Genomic DNA, 14,095 nt, shown 5'->3' on the forward strand with positions numbered 1-14,095 from the left:
AGCCCTGTTACATGAAAGAACAATTAACCATTGCATGAAAACATGTATTCAAGTGATACACCATATGGTATAAACTTGGAAGTAAGAGGAGACGTGAAAAGAATATTGGAGAATCCTGAAACCAAGTTTCTTATCCTAGGACTAACCTTTGTCAGGTTACCACCTCTCTGAGCCTCAATTTTTTCACCCATAAAAAGAAGAGATCATAAACTTTATGAAACCTTAAGTTCCCTTCCAAAACCATAATTCTTCCCATTGGTTAAATGGTAAAGGCAGGGATAAAGAAGAAAAAGAATATACAGTCAGTTCTATTGTAACACTTGTTTTGAAAATGCAGATTTGTTCCAACGCAACTGATATATTAGGGAACAATGTGAGCATAATTCAATTTCTGTGTGTGCTTATATGTCATTTAATCCACCAGAAAAACTAGATGAATCCAGAAAATTACACCCAGTTGAACCAATCAGCCCAGAAATAAACAAAGTGCATACAAGCCCACACTCAAATATCTCCCAGCTTCTTCCATTCACTGCCTGTTATGAGCCACACCCATTCATATCATCCATATTTGGTAGTACAGCTTTCTGTCATGTTTCAAATAACCCTTATTTCACAAGCTGCAGCCCTCCCAATACCACTTCAAGAAGCAACCTGGGGGCTTCCCTGGTGGCGCAGTGGTTGAGAATCTGCCTGCCAATGCAGGGGACACGGGTTTGATCCCTGGTCTGGGAAGATCCCACATGCCACAAAGCAACTGGGCCCGTGAGCCACAACTACGGAGCCTGCGCGTCTGGAGCCTGTGCTCCGCAACAAGAGAGGCTGCGATAGTGAGAGGCCCGCGCACCGCAATGAAGAGTGGCCCCCGCTTGCCGCAACTAGAGAAAGCCCTCGCACAGAAACGAAGACCCAACACAGCCATAAATAAATAAACAAATAAAATTTAAAAAGAAAAAAAAGAAGCAACCTGAGGTCTTCTTCAAGGTAAACTGCCATATTATTGTAGCATTTATGTACTTTTCGCCATTTAACATATAAAAAACTATCCTATCCTTTTTATGGGTCACTGACAAAGTTCATGAGTATTGTGTCCCTAACTCCATTTTTCCCACAAGCCTTGTGGTTTTCCACACAATTATCTTTAGCAATTGTATATCACGTTATAGCAGAACTGACTATATTACTATTTGGGAAAAAAATTAATCAATGACCAGTTTTATTTTTTCAAAGCTAACATATGGACAAGCTTCCTGAAAATCTGCTTAAGCATTAAGTCAAAGTCAGGGAAAAGTCTTTATCTGTAAGATCCCTCCTGAATGCGTGTTTTTTACCCCAAACTCCATCCACTGACTAAGTAGCTCCCACATCAGACACCAGATTTGGAAACAGAAGGTTATCATTCACCTTGAAACAGTGAACAAAAATTTGGATTTGTCAAGAAGCAAAGAGGAGACACTGAATGTATCTTCTAAATTCAGACTTTGATTCTGGCACAAAATCTTGGCAGGTACCGTTGAATAATATCACCTGTTCAACAGCTACTCAGTATCTATCATGAAAGAATATGCAGCAAAAAAATATTATTGCTGCAGTATAGTTATAACAATACAGTAGAAACCAAGAGCCTTTAAAAACAGTCACTCCTAATTCTTGATAAACTCAGAGGTAAAAGAGCATAGGGAAATACAGGAGGTCATGCATGTTTCTTAGTTTCCACTCAGACTAGAAATAGGAGACAGACCGTATCATTTAGCATTGAAGCCAAGATTTGGCTAAAACCTGTCACTCAGAACCAAAGGGCAAATAAAAATAATACTGCTATTTAGCATGCTCAGGAAAGACAGAGAACATAATTATTTTGCCTTTTTGAAAGAACCCATACTTAAAACCAGGACTGATACCAGAAGTGACACACATAAATGTACTACAACGTGTGCTCTCACATTTCGGGCAAAATTATTTGGTCACTACAGTCTTGATCCTGGCACCGTTTCTTAAAGAACGACGTTATTTTTCAAAATAATTGAGATTTTAATTTACATACATATGCACATATGAATGCAAGAGAAAAAAGTGAAAGAAAAAACCATCAAAATGGAAACAGTGGTTTAATATCTGGGTAATTTGATTATAGCTGATTTTCTTTATTGATAGCTTTCATTATTTTACACAAGTGTTTATTACTTTTATCATCAAAGAAAAAATACCTTTTTAAACAGTTAACTGAAAGAAATTAATCACTGATCACAGTTTGTGTGGAGTTCACAGTAAGCCATCAAGGGACCCTTTCCAAAGTGTCAAAGGTGAGTGGACTGGATTTGAAAGGCACTTCCCCCACCATGCAGGAAAATCCAAAGAGAGAAAGGTGTATGAGCACAGTGGCAGACACTACACACTCAGAGTACATATAGGACCTGTTTCTCCCTGCTTTTATCAGCCATCCTATAGGTATTCTAGAAAATCTTCTCCTTTTGGGTAAAGCTAATATACTCACTTAAATTTAACAGTATCTGGTAGTGGAGAACACGGAAATATAATCTAAGCAGAGACAACCTGTGACCAAAGCTTCAGAAATGTACAACAGGCCACAATAGGTTTTTTTTAATTGAAGTACAGGTGATTTACAATATTTTATTAGTTTCAGGTGTACAGCACAGTGATTCCGTTTTTTCTTTGTAGATTATATTCCATTATAGTTTATTACAAGGTATTGGATATAATTCCCTGTGCTACACAGTAAATCCTTGTTGCTTATTTATATATAGTAGTTTGTAGCTGTTAATCCCATACTCCTAATTTGTCCATCCCCATCCCCACTTTCCTCTTTGGTAACTATAAGTTTGTTTTCTATGTCTCTGAGTCTATTTCTGTATTCATTTGTATTATTTTTAAGATTCTACATATAAGTGATATCATATAGTATTTGTCTTTCTCTGTCTGATTTACTTCACTAAGCATAATATTCTCTAGGTCCATCCACGTTGCTGCAAATGGCAATATTTGTGTGTGGGGTGTGTGTGTGGGTGTGTGTGTGTGTGTGTGTGTGTGTGTGTGTGTGTGTGTGTGTGTGTGTATATACCACATTTCCTTAAGCCAACTGTCTATTGATGGGCAACTGGGTTGTTTCCGTATCTTGGCTATTTGTAAATAGTGCTGCTATGAACACTGGGGTGCATGTATCTTTTCAAATTAGCGTTTTTGTGTTTTCCGGATATATACCCAGGAATGGGATTGCTGGATCATATGGTAAGTCTATTTTTAATTTTTTAAGGAAGCTTCATACTGTTTTCCATAGTGGCTGCACCAATTTACATTCCCACTAACAGTGTAGGAGGATTCCCTTTTCTCCATACTCTCTCCAGCATTTATTATTTGTAGACTTTTTTTTTTCGGACTGCATTAGGTCTTTGTTGCTGCACGCGGGCTTTCTCTAGTTGCGGCGAGTGGCGGCTACTCTTCCTTGCGGTGCGCAGGCTTCTCACTGCAGTAGCTTCTCTTGTTGCAGAGCACGGGCGCTGGGCGTGCAGGCTTCAGTAGTTGTGTCATGCAGGCTCAGTAGTTGTGGTTCGCGGGCTCTAGAGCACAGGCTCAGTAGTTGCGGTGCACGGGCTTAGTTGCTCTGCAGCATGTGGGATCTTCCCGGGCCAGCGCTCGAACCCGTGCCCCCTGCACTGGCAGGCAGATTCTTAACTACTGTGCCACCAGGGAAGTCCCATCTGTAGACTTTTTGATGATGGCCATTCTGACTGGTGTGAGGTGATACCTCACTGTGGTTTTGATTTGCATTTCTCTAATAATTAGTGATGCTGAGCATCTTTTCATGTGCCTGTAAGCCACTGGAGATTTTATAGCCAGCTTTCTCTCAATATCACTATCTCAACAATGATAAATATTCATCTCTCAAGTCAGAAAGCATGTATAGGCTAACTACTACATATACAGCACTATCCTAGCCACTACAGTGAATACAAAAGAAATAAGGTGCAGTCATCCTCTCCATAGCATTCACAATCTGATAGTGAAAAATATGACATACACATCAGAAATATTTCAATAGCATAAGACAACAAAATTAAATGGCTAAATGAGCTATACAGATAAATATTTAAGGCATTTAAAGAAGGACACTGCCCACCGTGGACTTTAATAGTTGGGAAAGGCTTCAGAGAGAAAAGAGTTTTAATAGTATAAGAAGGTAGACAAGGGAAGTCCAGGCACTGTCACCAAGATAAGCAAAGTCACTGGGATTGAAAAAATAACACTGAGTCTGGACAGACTGTAATAAAAATCAAGTTGGGGAGCAAGCAATAAAATTAATCCATCAAATACACCATTATCAAATTAAGAACATACGTGGGAAAAACTATGTACCAGACACTATGCTATATATGACAGAGAGATATGATATCCTATCTCCTATTATTTCTTCCAAAAGTAGGTATGGTTATTCCCACTGCATAGACAGAAACTGAAATTAGTTAAACACAGATGTTAACTAATTTGCCCAATGTCATCAAGGTAGGCAATAGAGTTGGGACTAGAATTCAGGCCTACTTGACTCCAAAGTCCATGCTCTTTTTTTTTTACTACCCTATACTATCTCTTCCCAAAATACAGCTGTGACAACAACACTCTGAATTTATTATATCTTCCCCCTATCACAGTGTATTTTCTCCTACCCTTTTGACTATCCAGTGTCCCCATGGTGATCCCCTGTACATCAAAGCCTGCTCTCAGGAGAGTATCTGCAGCTAAAATAAAAAATGACTAACAACAGAACATACTGCCCAGGGGTATTGTCACTGTTACAGGAGTCAGAGGCTTAAGTTACAAGGAAGCTCCAAGATGCGTCACTTAGTGGAATACATGTGTCACCTTCTCGGGGAGCCAAGCCAAGTTTGTATTTTATCATGTCCATTTTCATAGCTTATAAGCGAAAGCTCACACAGTAAGAATCTCACTCATAAACCCCGAGGGCCTCCGTGGAAGTCTAACCTGCCCCAATCTGGGAGACAAAAAGCCAGCAGTGGCTGCAGGTTTGCTTTGGAAGAAAACTGGAAGTCCTGATATTTCACTTGAAGTATATGACATAAGAAAATCTAAATGAAATGTATTTGACATTTAAATTGTTAAATGTTTCTTAACAGATAGGTTGCCAAAAAAATGTGTTTTCTAATAATTCTACAAAATAGTCCTTTACTGTCTCTGGGAACCAGGAACATTATCTTTATTGCTCTCACCTTTTCCACAATCAAAGATTTTATAGGTATCAAATGACAAAAGTGTCATCTTTTGAAGGAACTGAAATAAAATCCACATGGGATCTCCAAGTGCGTAAAGATGAGTGGGTAGAAGAGCACGGCCCTGACAGATATTGCTTCATGGACTCAGTGTGAGGACAGCCTTCACTGACTGTCCACTTGCTAAAACCGGAGTATACTAACAGTTAGGTCAAAGGTCCACCTATAACTTGAAAGTTCCCCATGAAGCATTTTAGTGGACCAAAGAGTGATAAGAGCTGCAGAATGTGTTTCAAAATGATGATTTGAATTCAACATAAGAAATTTTCCAGCCCAGTTTAGAAAATATATTGAATTATATATTTTACATAGAAAATAAAGGAGGTCATTTGAAAATAAAAATGATACTGTTCATCGTTTCTCAACAAAAGTCGTTATATCCCTCACCCTAAAGAAATCACTTTCTAAAAAAGTCCCATTTCATCAATGCTCTATTATGTATGCCAACAGATTTTAAGGGTAGAACTCTTTTCAAAGTAGTAAAAGGAGAATAATGCCCTTACATATCTCGATGGCTCCTCTAGGTTCTGGTCATTCATGTCAGTAGGAACAATCCGGGTGGCCAGTGGTCCCTCTGCAAATGGTTTTGGTAACTGGCCTCTGAACTCTGATGGAATGAACTGAAGCTGCCAACTGTCAGAAACACAAATAAGGAGAATAAGAAAAACACAGGGGGCTCACATTGCCAAATATACTTGAAATACACAAGCAAAAAAAAAAAAAAAAAATTCATGTGAAAAACATTTCACTTGGAGACAAAATGTTTCTGCTAAAACCTCAACCAGAGAGAATAGAGACAGAGGTCACAATTCAGTCCAAAATCGTTGAGAAATTTTCAACTAGAGGTCTCTCAACCCATTTCACCAACTCTTAGCAGTGAAATCTGCAATAGTGATCATACCATCAAAAGAGAAACATCAAAGTTTATTGCCAATTACCTGTGATCAGAGGGACTTATCAAAATTAAAGCAAATTCATCAGGTGTGTAGAGAAAAGAGTGAAATGTGAGAACTCACTGTGGGAAAAGTACTCTGTTCCTGAGTAATCCTCACAAGTATCTTTAGTTGTGAAACTATTTCAAATGTAAAAGGCAAAGGCTAAAGTTAACACTTAAAAAACAAGTTTTAATTAATCATTAATGACTGATGCAGGATCTTTATCAATCAAAAGATACTACCACCAGCTAAGCTGCTGAAGCCAGTCCCCAAATGGAGCAACATGACTCATCTTAACCTGACTTCCCTTTTCCCTGAACAGGACTCCTCTCTGTCCACATGAAGCAAATACAAGGGAACTCAGAGCCTCTGCTATCACATCCAACAACAGACAGCATCAAGGGAAGTGGTACAGAGGTCTTAGCCACAGTCTATACATTGGTAGAGAATGTTCACTGCCGTTGGACGACAAACATGTCTTCTCTAAAAACATTCTAGAAACCTAGAGTCTCTAAACCCCTTTTAAAAGTGGATTAATATCAGTTAATTATAAAAATTTAAATATGAATCCTCAGGAAGAGCCACCAGCAGGAGCCCAGAGCCCAAAATGTCTTCAGACATCCCCAGACCACTGTGGTTAAGGGCAGTGCAGGGCGCATTACCAGACGCAGCACCCATTCTACCAAACACAGGCCATGGGTGCTCAGCACAGTTCCCACAGCTCTCTGAGACGGAAAATCATTCAAAAACTGGTGAAAAATCTAAAATGAAGGAAAAATTAAGAAGACATTGCCACAGAATTGCTATTTTTACACTTTGATTTAAAACTCTGAGAATTAAAGGGCAACTTACTTATCGGGCAGAAGGAAGCTGCTGGGAAATCGATACCACTCTTTTCCTACACAGACGTTAACAGGCCGGCCTTCTGGGACAGTGTGGACGGTTGGGTCTGTGGCAATTCGGTGAAATTCTGGATACAAATCAAGGGGCCCGTGATACCCTGGAAGGGAGAAAGGTCTGTGAAAGCCAAAGATGAGGGAGATGAGATTCTGACATTTAATTATAATGCATGTTAATGTTCCACTGTGATCCATGTGAAAGGCACACCGCAACCCCAGCAGGAAGCCCACTCTATGGTGTAAAACGCCCCTACAGTTAGGAAGATGATTAAAGCAGATGCCCTATTTTTGCCAGAAATAATTTGCTTTCTTGCCCTTCTCTATACCCTTCCACCTTTTTAATTTCACGTTCTTTGAGCACATTTCAATATCCTGGATCCAAATAATGACTATAAGAAAATATAATCATGGGACTTGAGCCCCAGATTTGCATCCTAAGTTTAAGGCTTCCTTAATTCATCCTTTAAAAGGAAAAAAATTAGTAAGAATAGAGAAGCCGTTTATAGTTAATCACACTAAAAGGAATTCTCAATCTTCTCTTCAATGCTAAGGCATAGAAGTCATATCCCAATCTTAACATGCAGTCCACAGGTTCTCCCGGTAGAAAAGTCCTCCCCCCGCAGCTTAAGCTGAATTGTATTAAACAATCATGGGTCAAGCAAAACCCAAGGTATAGTGCCTTGTGAGTAAGGGTTAAGATATTCTCAGTACATCTACCTCTGAACAGTGCCACAGAGCGAGAAAAAGATAAGAGCCCAAACAGGAAGAGTGTTCCCAACGCCAGCCAATTCGATGTCACAGTATAATGCTCCAGGCGGTATCGCTGAAACACGAAGTGGTAACATTTCTAGAAGGAAAGAAAACTTTATTGAAAAAAGAAGATACACCTTGCAAAATATACACAATCACAAGACATCATCATAACTGAGAGGAAGAAAGCAGAAAAAGAGGTTCTACCGAGGGTCTAAGCAGTAGCAAACAGTGAAGTACCCACTCCAAATTCTCAGATTAAAGCAAATTCTGCTAAATTGTCTGTAGATCAGCCTAGCCAGAGGGCTTGCCAAGGATGAAATCTCACTAGCTTCATAGGAAAATTATTTGGATACTTCTCTAATGCTTAAAGTCCTAATAATTTATTTTTTAGAAATATTTAAACAAAAATGCTTTTCCGGGCTTCCCTGGTGGCGCAGTGGTTGGGAGTCCGCCTGCCGATGCAGGGGACACGGGTTCGTGCACCGGTCCGGGAGGATCCCACATGCCGCGGAGCGGCTGGGCCCGTGAGCCGTGGCCGCTGGGCCTGCGCGACCAGAGCCTGTGCTCCACAATGGGAGAGGCCACAACACTGAGAGGCCCGCGTACCATTAAAAAAAAAAAAAAAAAAAAAAGCTTTTCCTAGTTTTTTTTGATATATGAAGTATCTCAATCCATTCTGATATAACTAGTTATTAACCTTCACTTTCCTTACTAACAAGTTTTCATCTAAGTTTTTAGTAACAACAAAATGTCTCATGACCAAACAAAAAGAGAAAAGAATTCCTCTCATAGAATATTAGGAAAATTCTGTTAATTATTTGCTAAACTACTTCACAAACTAGATGAATATCATTAACAATATACACACATGCATGAGTTCTGCAGCCTTTGAACACCTTCCCATGAGATTTCTGTCCTTCCTTCTTTCCCTCCTAGACTAGAAACTACTTTTGGAAAGCAATTTTGCAATACATAACAAGTGTCTTAAATATGTTTGAACCCCTTTCATATTTTCTGGAATCTCTCCTAAGCAAACAATCCAAATACCTAAACAAAGATATTTACCCTAGATATTATTTATAATACTGAAATAAGTGAGCAATCTAAACTTTAACATAAATATATCTAATCATTATATATAACCAATTCAATATATTATATATTACATAATAATGTTGTATATTATATCCACCTTAGAATATTATATTGCTATTAAAATGATGGGCATAGATATGGCAAAATAGAGAATGTTATAATTATATTAAGAGGGATGTAAAGTTACATGAACCTTAGATTACAATCATAATAGATTGTTATATGATCCGCAAAAATGATAGGAGATTTTGTTAGGGTAGTAGGACTGATTTAGAAAGTGGTAAAAGAAAAATCATCTGCAATAAAGTTCAGTTACTTTTATAATTAAAATTATTTTTTAAAACTATCATCCTAACATGGATGAGCTTTAAAAACATTATGCTAGGACTTCCTGGTGGCACAGTGGTTAAGAATCCGCCTGCCAATGTAGGGGACACGGCTTCGAGCCCTGGTCCAGGAAGATCCCACATGCCACAGAGCAACTAAGCCAGTGCACCACAACTACTGAGCCTGCACTCTAGAGCTCGCCTGCCGCAACTACTGAGCCCACGTGCCACAACTACTGAAGCCCGTGCACCTAGAGCTGGTCCTCTGCAACAAGAGAAGCCACCGCAATGAGAAGCCCACGCACCGCAACGAAGAGTAGCCCGTAGCTCGCCACAGCTAGAGAAAGCCCACGCACAGCAACGAAGACCCAACACAGCCAAAAATAAATAAATTTATTTAAAAAATAAAAATAAAAACATTATGCTAAATGAAAGAAGTCAGTCACAAAAGACCACATATTTTATGATTTCATTTATATGAAATGTCCAGAATAGGCAAATCTATAGAGATACAAAGTAGATTAGCTGTTGCTTATGGCTGAGGATATAGGGGAAGGGGGTTAAGACAGCTAAAGGGTACAGGGTTTTTGAGGTGATTAAAATGTTCTAAAATTGATTGCAGTGATGCTTACATAGATCTGTGAATAGCCTAAAAAACACTGTATCATATACTTTAAATGGGTAAATTCTATGGTTTGTGAATTATATCTTATCATAAATCTGTTAAGAAAAAAACCTATCACCCTAATTATTCTTCTTCTGCTAACTGCAAATGGTAGCAGAGGTTAAAAAAAAAAAAAAACAGAGTCTGGCGCTTCTGAAGCCATAAATACAGAGATATTCAAGATTAGTTCTGACAGGGAATTGACCTGGACAGGTTTTAAGCCAGGATTACAAAGTGTCCCACATTGCTAACTGTCTGATGTAATCCCAAACACTTGAGCCAGTTTCATTCAGGTCATGTAGTGGAAGAGTAGACATTCCATTAGCTCTGCTGTGGTTCCACCGTTCTGTGCTAGGCCCATTCAGTGACTTAAAAAAATTCCTTTCAAAAAAAAAAATTCCTTTCATAGAAATTGGATTCTTATTGGCAACAGAGACAAATTAACACACAAGTTAATACTGCAAATATGTAATCAGCAAATAGGAGTCAAAGCAACATTTAAGCAATCAATACATAAAGCTTTATAATATGATCTGTATCGGGTTTAATGTACAGATAAAATATCTTAGGTGGAAGCATTCTGTAATTTGCCTATAAGCTTTATGAACGATTTAAAGTGAAACAGAATGAAGCAGATATACGTTTCCCTGAAACTCACCTGAAGTGCAGAAAGGGCCACAGCACCACAGAGACATACAAGTGGATATACAGGGAAAAGAAATCTCTCCTCTTTGTGAGGCTGGATGAAGAAAATTATAAACCAAATATACATTGGAGCCAAGGTAAGCCAATATGGGTGGCCTAAATTCTGAACTGTAAGACAGAAAAATATCCACCTTTCACCATATTAGAACAAAACAGCATGTTTAGTTTCAATGTTCTCTTGATCTCAAACTGGGATGTATACCCTAGGGCACCCAATAAAATGTTTCAATTCTTATATTCATACTTTCTCTGATATAATAAAGGAGTCAAGTAGAAAGAGGTATATACTCTTTAGCTCTCCCAAGAGGTCCAACATTTAAAGGGAGGCACAATACTGGATTTAGCTAGAACAGGTGAATGGGTAATAGAGCTTAATAATTTCTACACTGGATGAAGAAAAAACAGATTTCTCTTTCTAATGAGTCCTGCCACTAAGACTAAAAGTTCCTGAGATTAACCAAAAGCATAACATAAATTCATTTCTTGGATTTTAATTCCTATGTTCTGCATTAATCTTACTTATACACCAAATAGCTATAGATCAAAGAAAAGGAAAAAAGTAGGATCCTTAAACCCATCACTGGTTTTCCTCAAGCTACAAATGACAGTTTGTTTCAAAGCAAATATAAAAACACTCTTAAAGGAAGTTTACTGATCAAGTTTTCTCTCCTGTTCTGCAGTACCCATCCACTCTGTATCGCATAATTAAAGCCAAGGTGTACTTAAAAGCATGTGAAAGAATGAAAGGAATTTAATGGAAACTAAGACCTAAGCACCTACTGGAAGGTTCCTGTGGTTAGGTACAAGAACACTGAGTAATAAACCTGAAACCCACAGCGAAGGCATCCCCTACTGTGCTTATACTAGTGACAACAAGCAGTGCGTAGGAATCACGGGCCAAGGCTAGATAGACAGCGCCCCCTGGTGTCCATTATGTCTATACTGAGCAAATTTAGATAAAAAGATCAGGGTTGTCATCAAAGCACAACTTAGCAAAGTTTAACTGTGCTCCGTAGTTACCCATGCTTTTGCAGAAACTCTTTAGGAATAAAAATTCTTGAACTGCAATAACAAGCTTATCTTTTAATCTTTTCACTCTAAGATTTTATCATGAGACTTTAGGCTATAATTTAGGACTTACACTTTTCCAGGATGTATTTTAGGTTGGAATTTTCTTCATCATAAGAAAAAATTTATCTTCTACAAGTAAACAATCTCTTCCTCTTCTGTATCTTAAAGGCTAATGAATACATTTTAAAAATATGGCCTAAAATTTTGAAATGTCCTCTGTAAAATGTACAAAATTATAACCACAGTTGTACTACATGATGAGATAAATGGGTAATTTCTTTCCTGCCTCTTTATATTTTTCTACGTTCTTTCTTTTATTATTTTTATTTCTTAATGTTTCTCCTTTTGAAAAAGTATTGTTTCCATTATAAAATACACAAAAAATATAAAGATAAAAACAGAAGGAAAGTACTAAAAAAGTATTTTAAAAAGTATAAAGGAAAGCCCCTAGGTAACCTAAGGATGCGGACTAGTACTAGGTGGACATGTGGATACATTACACACTTTTAAAGCAAAATTGGATTCATACTTTAGAGAACAGCTTAATATACTATTTTTATTTTATTTTTACTGTTTTTATACTTACATCACAAGTATTTCCCAATTTTCCACAAGCATAAATTATTTTTATAGTCAGGGAAAAAGTGACTTTTCAAAAAAAAAAAAAAAGAAAAAATCCTTAAGAAATACAAGGAATGGAGAAATACATTAATACCTCGAGGGGACAAACAGCTGAATCCAAATGTGCGACACTATGCAAGATGAATGACCTGGTTTCTTTAGAAATCTTCAGGAGGAAAAAGGTGAGGGGGGAACCTCTAAAAAAGCTTATGAAACATAACACCAAATTCACTATATGACTCTTGTTTAGATCCTGCTTTAAACAAACTACAAAGAACTATAAAAACTATAAAAAGCTATTTTTCAGACAATGTAGGAATCTAAATATTACCTGGGTATTAGATGATATTAAGAAATTACTGTTAATTTTGTTAGGACAATGGCATCACGGTTATGTTACAACGAAAGTCCTAAAACAAAACAAAAGTGACTCTGAAGGCTGCTTTCATATTCTATGAACACAGTGAAGTCTTTACAAAGCATGAATAGTAGAAAAGCAGAATGGGGAATGGTACTGAGGGATCATATGGCATCCAAATCAGACGAAAAAGTCTGCAGTTAAATCTCCTTCCAAAGCTCAGATGCATTTCTGCTCAGATCTGTCTTCCATAAAAGAAACTATGGGCACTACATATCCAGAGCCATGACAACCTGAGAAAACACTGGCTGTGCAATACAGAATCAGAACAAGCATCAAATTGGGGGGAACCTCTATATGGTTTAGTTTTCAAAATTTTGGTTGCATTTCCCAGAGAATGTTTGCCTCTAGCATTGATTATCTTAAGCAACGTTGCATGGCAACACACAGTTCTTTAAAAAACAGAAGACTCATATAGGCTTATCTCCCAAGATTTTATGAATGGTTCTGCCTCCCCAGGTGGTTCTGTAAATCATACAGACTCCTCACTTGCAATTATTAACCAAACTTTCACATAGGTTAACAACATAAGTTAAATAATCTACGAACACAAATGGAAAATGCAATAAACCAACCATTTCCATAGGAAGAAAATGGAGAATAAGGTAAGTAGATTCTTTTTCACTTCTTGGTACCCGTTGTTACTTCTCTTCCCCCCCGCCCCCCACCAAGTCTATCATCTGTTATGCCACTCACCATGAAATCTCTGCAGTAGGTATTCCATAAGAGAAGTCAGTGGTAAGACCAAGAGAGCCAAAGCAAAGACTACATTAAAATTCAGAAATCCATTAATTAAATAGAAATACCAGGGCTCTATACCTGAGGGAGATAACGAGATAAGAAATCATTAGTGGATGCCTCCAATACCTATTACAGCGCTTGACTCATACTATTCTTTGTTCAAGTAATGTTGACGATCCAGTGAGCCGCCCCCTCTTAGAATTCAGGTTTCAAATATTTAGCTGTATTTTCTATCATGACCACTATATCTAGCCCAAATGGAACTAATACTTTTCAGAACGACCAAATAACATAAATAGCTTAGTGGTGACACTATGATTTATAATAAGAAGTATTTATTTGGTCTTCACCCCCCATTCCTAGTACAAAGCTCCTAAAATTACTCTTGTAATTTCCAAAGTGGTGAGAGTAATTAAGGTGTCTTTTTTTCTGTTAATGAGGGAACTTCAGGAAAGCCCCCAGGTAAGCTAAGGATGAGGGCTAGTTGCTAGGGGAACCAATGGAGGGATTGGAGGGTTGGAACTTTCCGTTCTGTCCTTCCCTTCCCGGGGGGAGGGGAGAGGGGCT

General features: G+C 38.0%; 1 protein-coding gene across 4 annotated transcripts in view; it reads right to left on the minus strand.

The window, feature by feature from the left end:
- The window catches only part of ALG9 (ALG9 alpha-1,2-mannosyltransferase), a 96,235-nt gene that overhangs the window by 56,250 nt on the left and 25,890 nt on the right, over positions 1-14,095 (minus strand). For all 4 annotated transcript variants that reach the window (XM_059069479.2, XM_067038922.1, XM_059069473.2 and 1 more), the window contains exons 9-13: positions 13,484-13,606; positions 10,631-10,785; positions 7,852-7,981; positions 7,088-7,235; positions 5,804-5,933 (exon numbers count right to left, since the gene is read on the minus strand). In XM_059069479.2, coding sequence (XP_058925462.1) covers positions 5,804-5,933; positions 7,088-7,235; positions 7,852-7,981; positions 10,631-10,785; positions 13,484-13,606 — 686 coding nt within the window. The remainder of the gene's footprint in view (positions 1-5,803; positions 5,934-7,087; positions 7,236-7,851; positions 7,982-10,630; positions 10,786-13,483; positions 13,607-14,095) is intronic.

The sequence above is a fragment of the Kogia breviceps genome, chromosome 7 (assembly GCF_026419965.1).
Source record: "Kogia breviceps isolate mKogBre1 chromosome 7, mKogBre1 haplotype 1, whole genome shotgun sequence".
NCBI lineage: Eukaryota > Metazoa > Chordata > Mammalia > Artiodactyla > Physeteridae > Kogia > Kogia breviceps.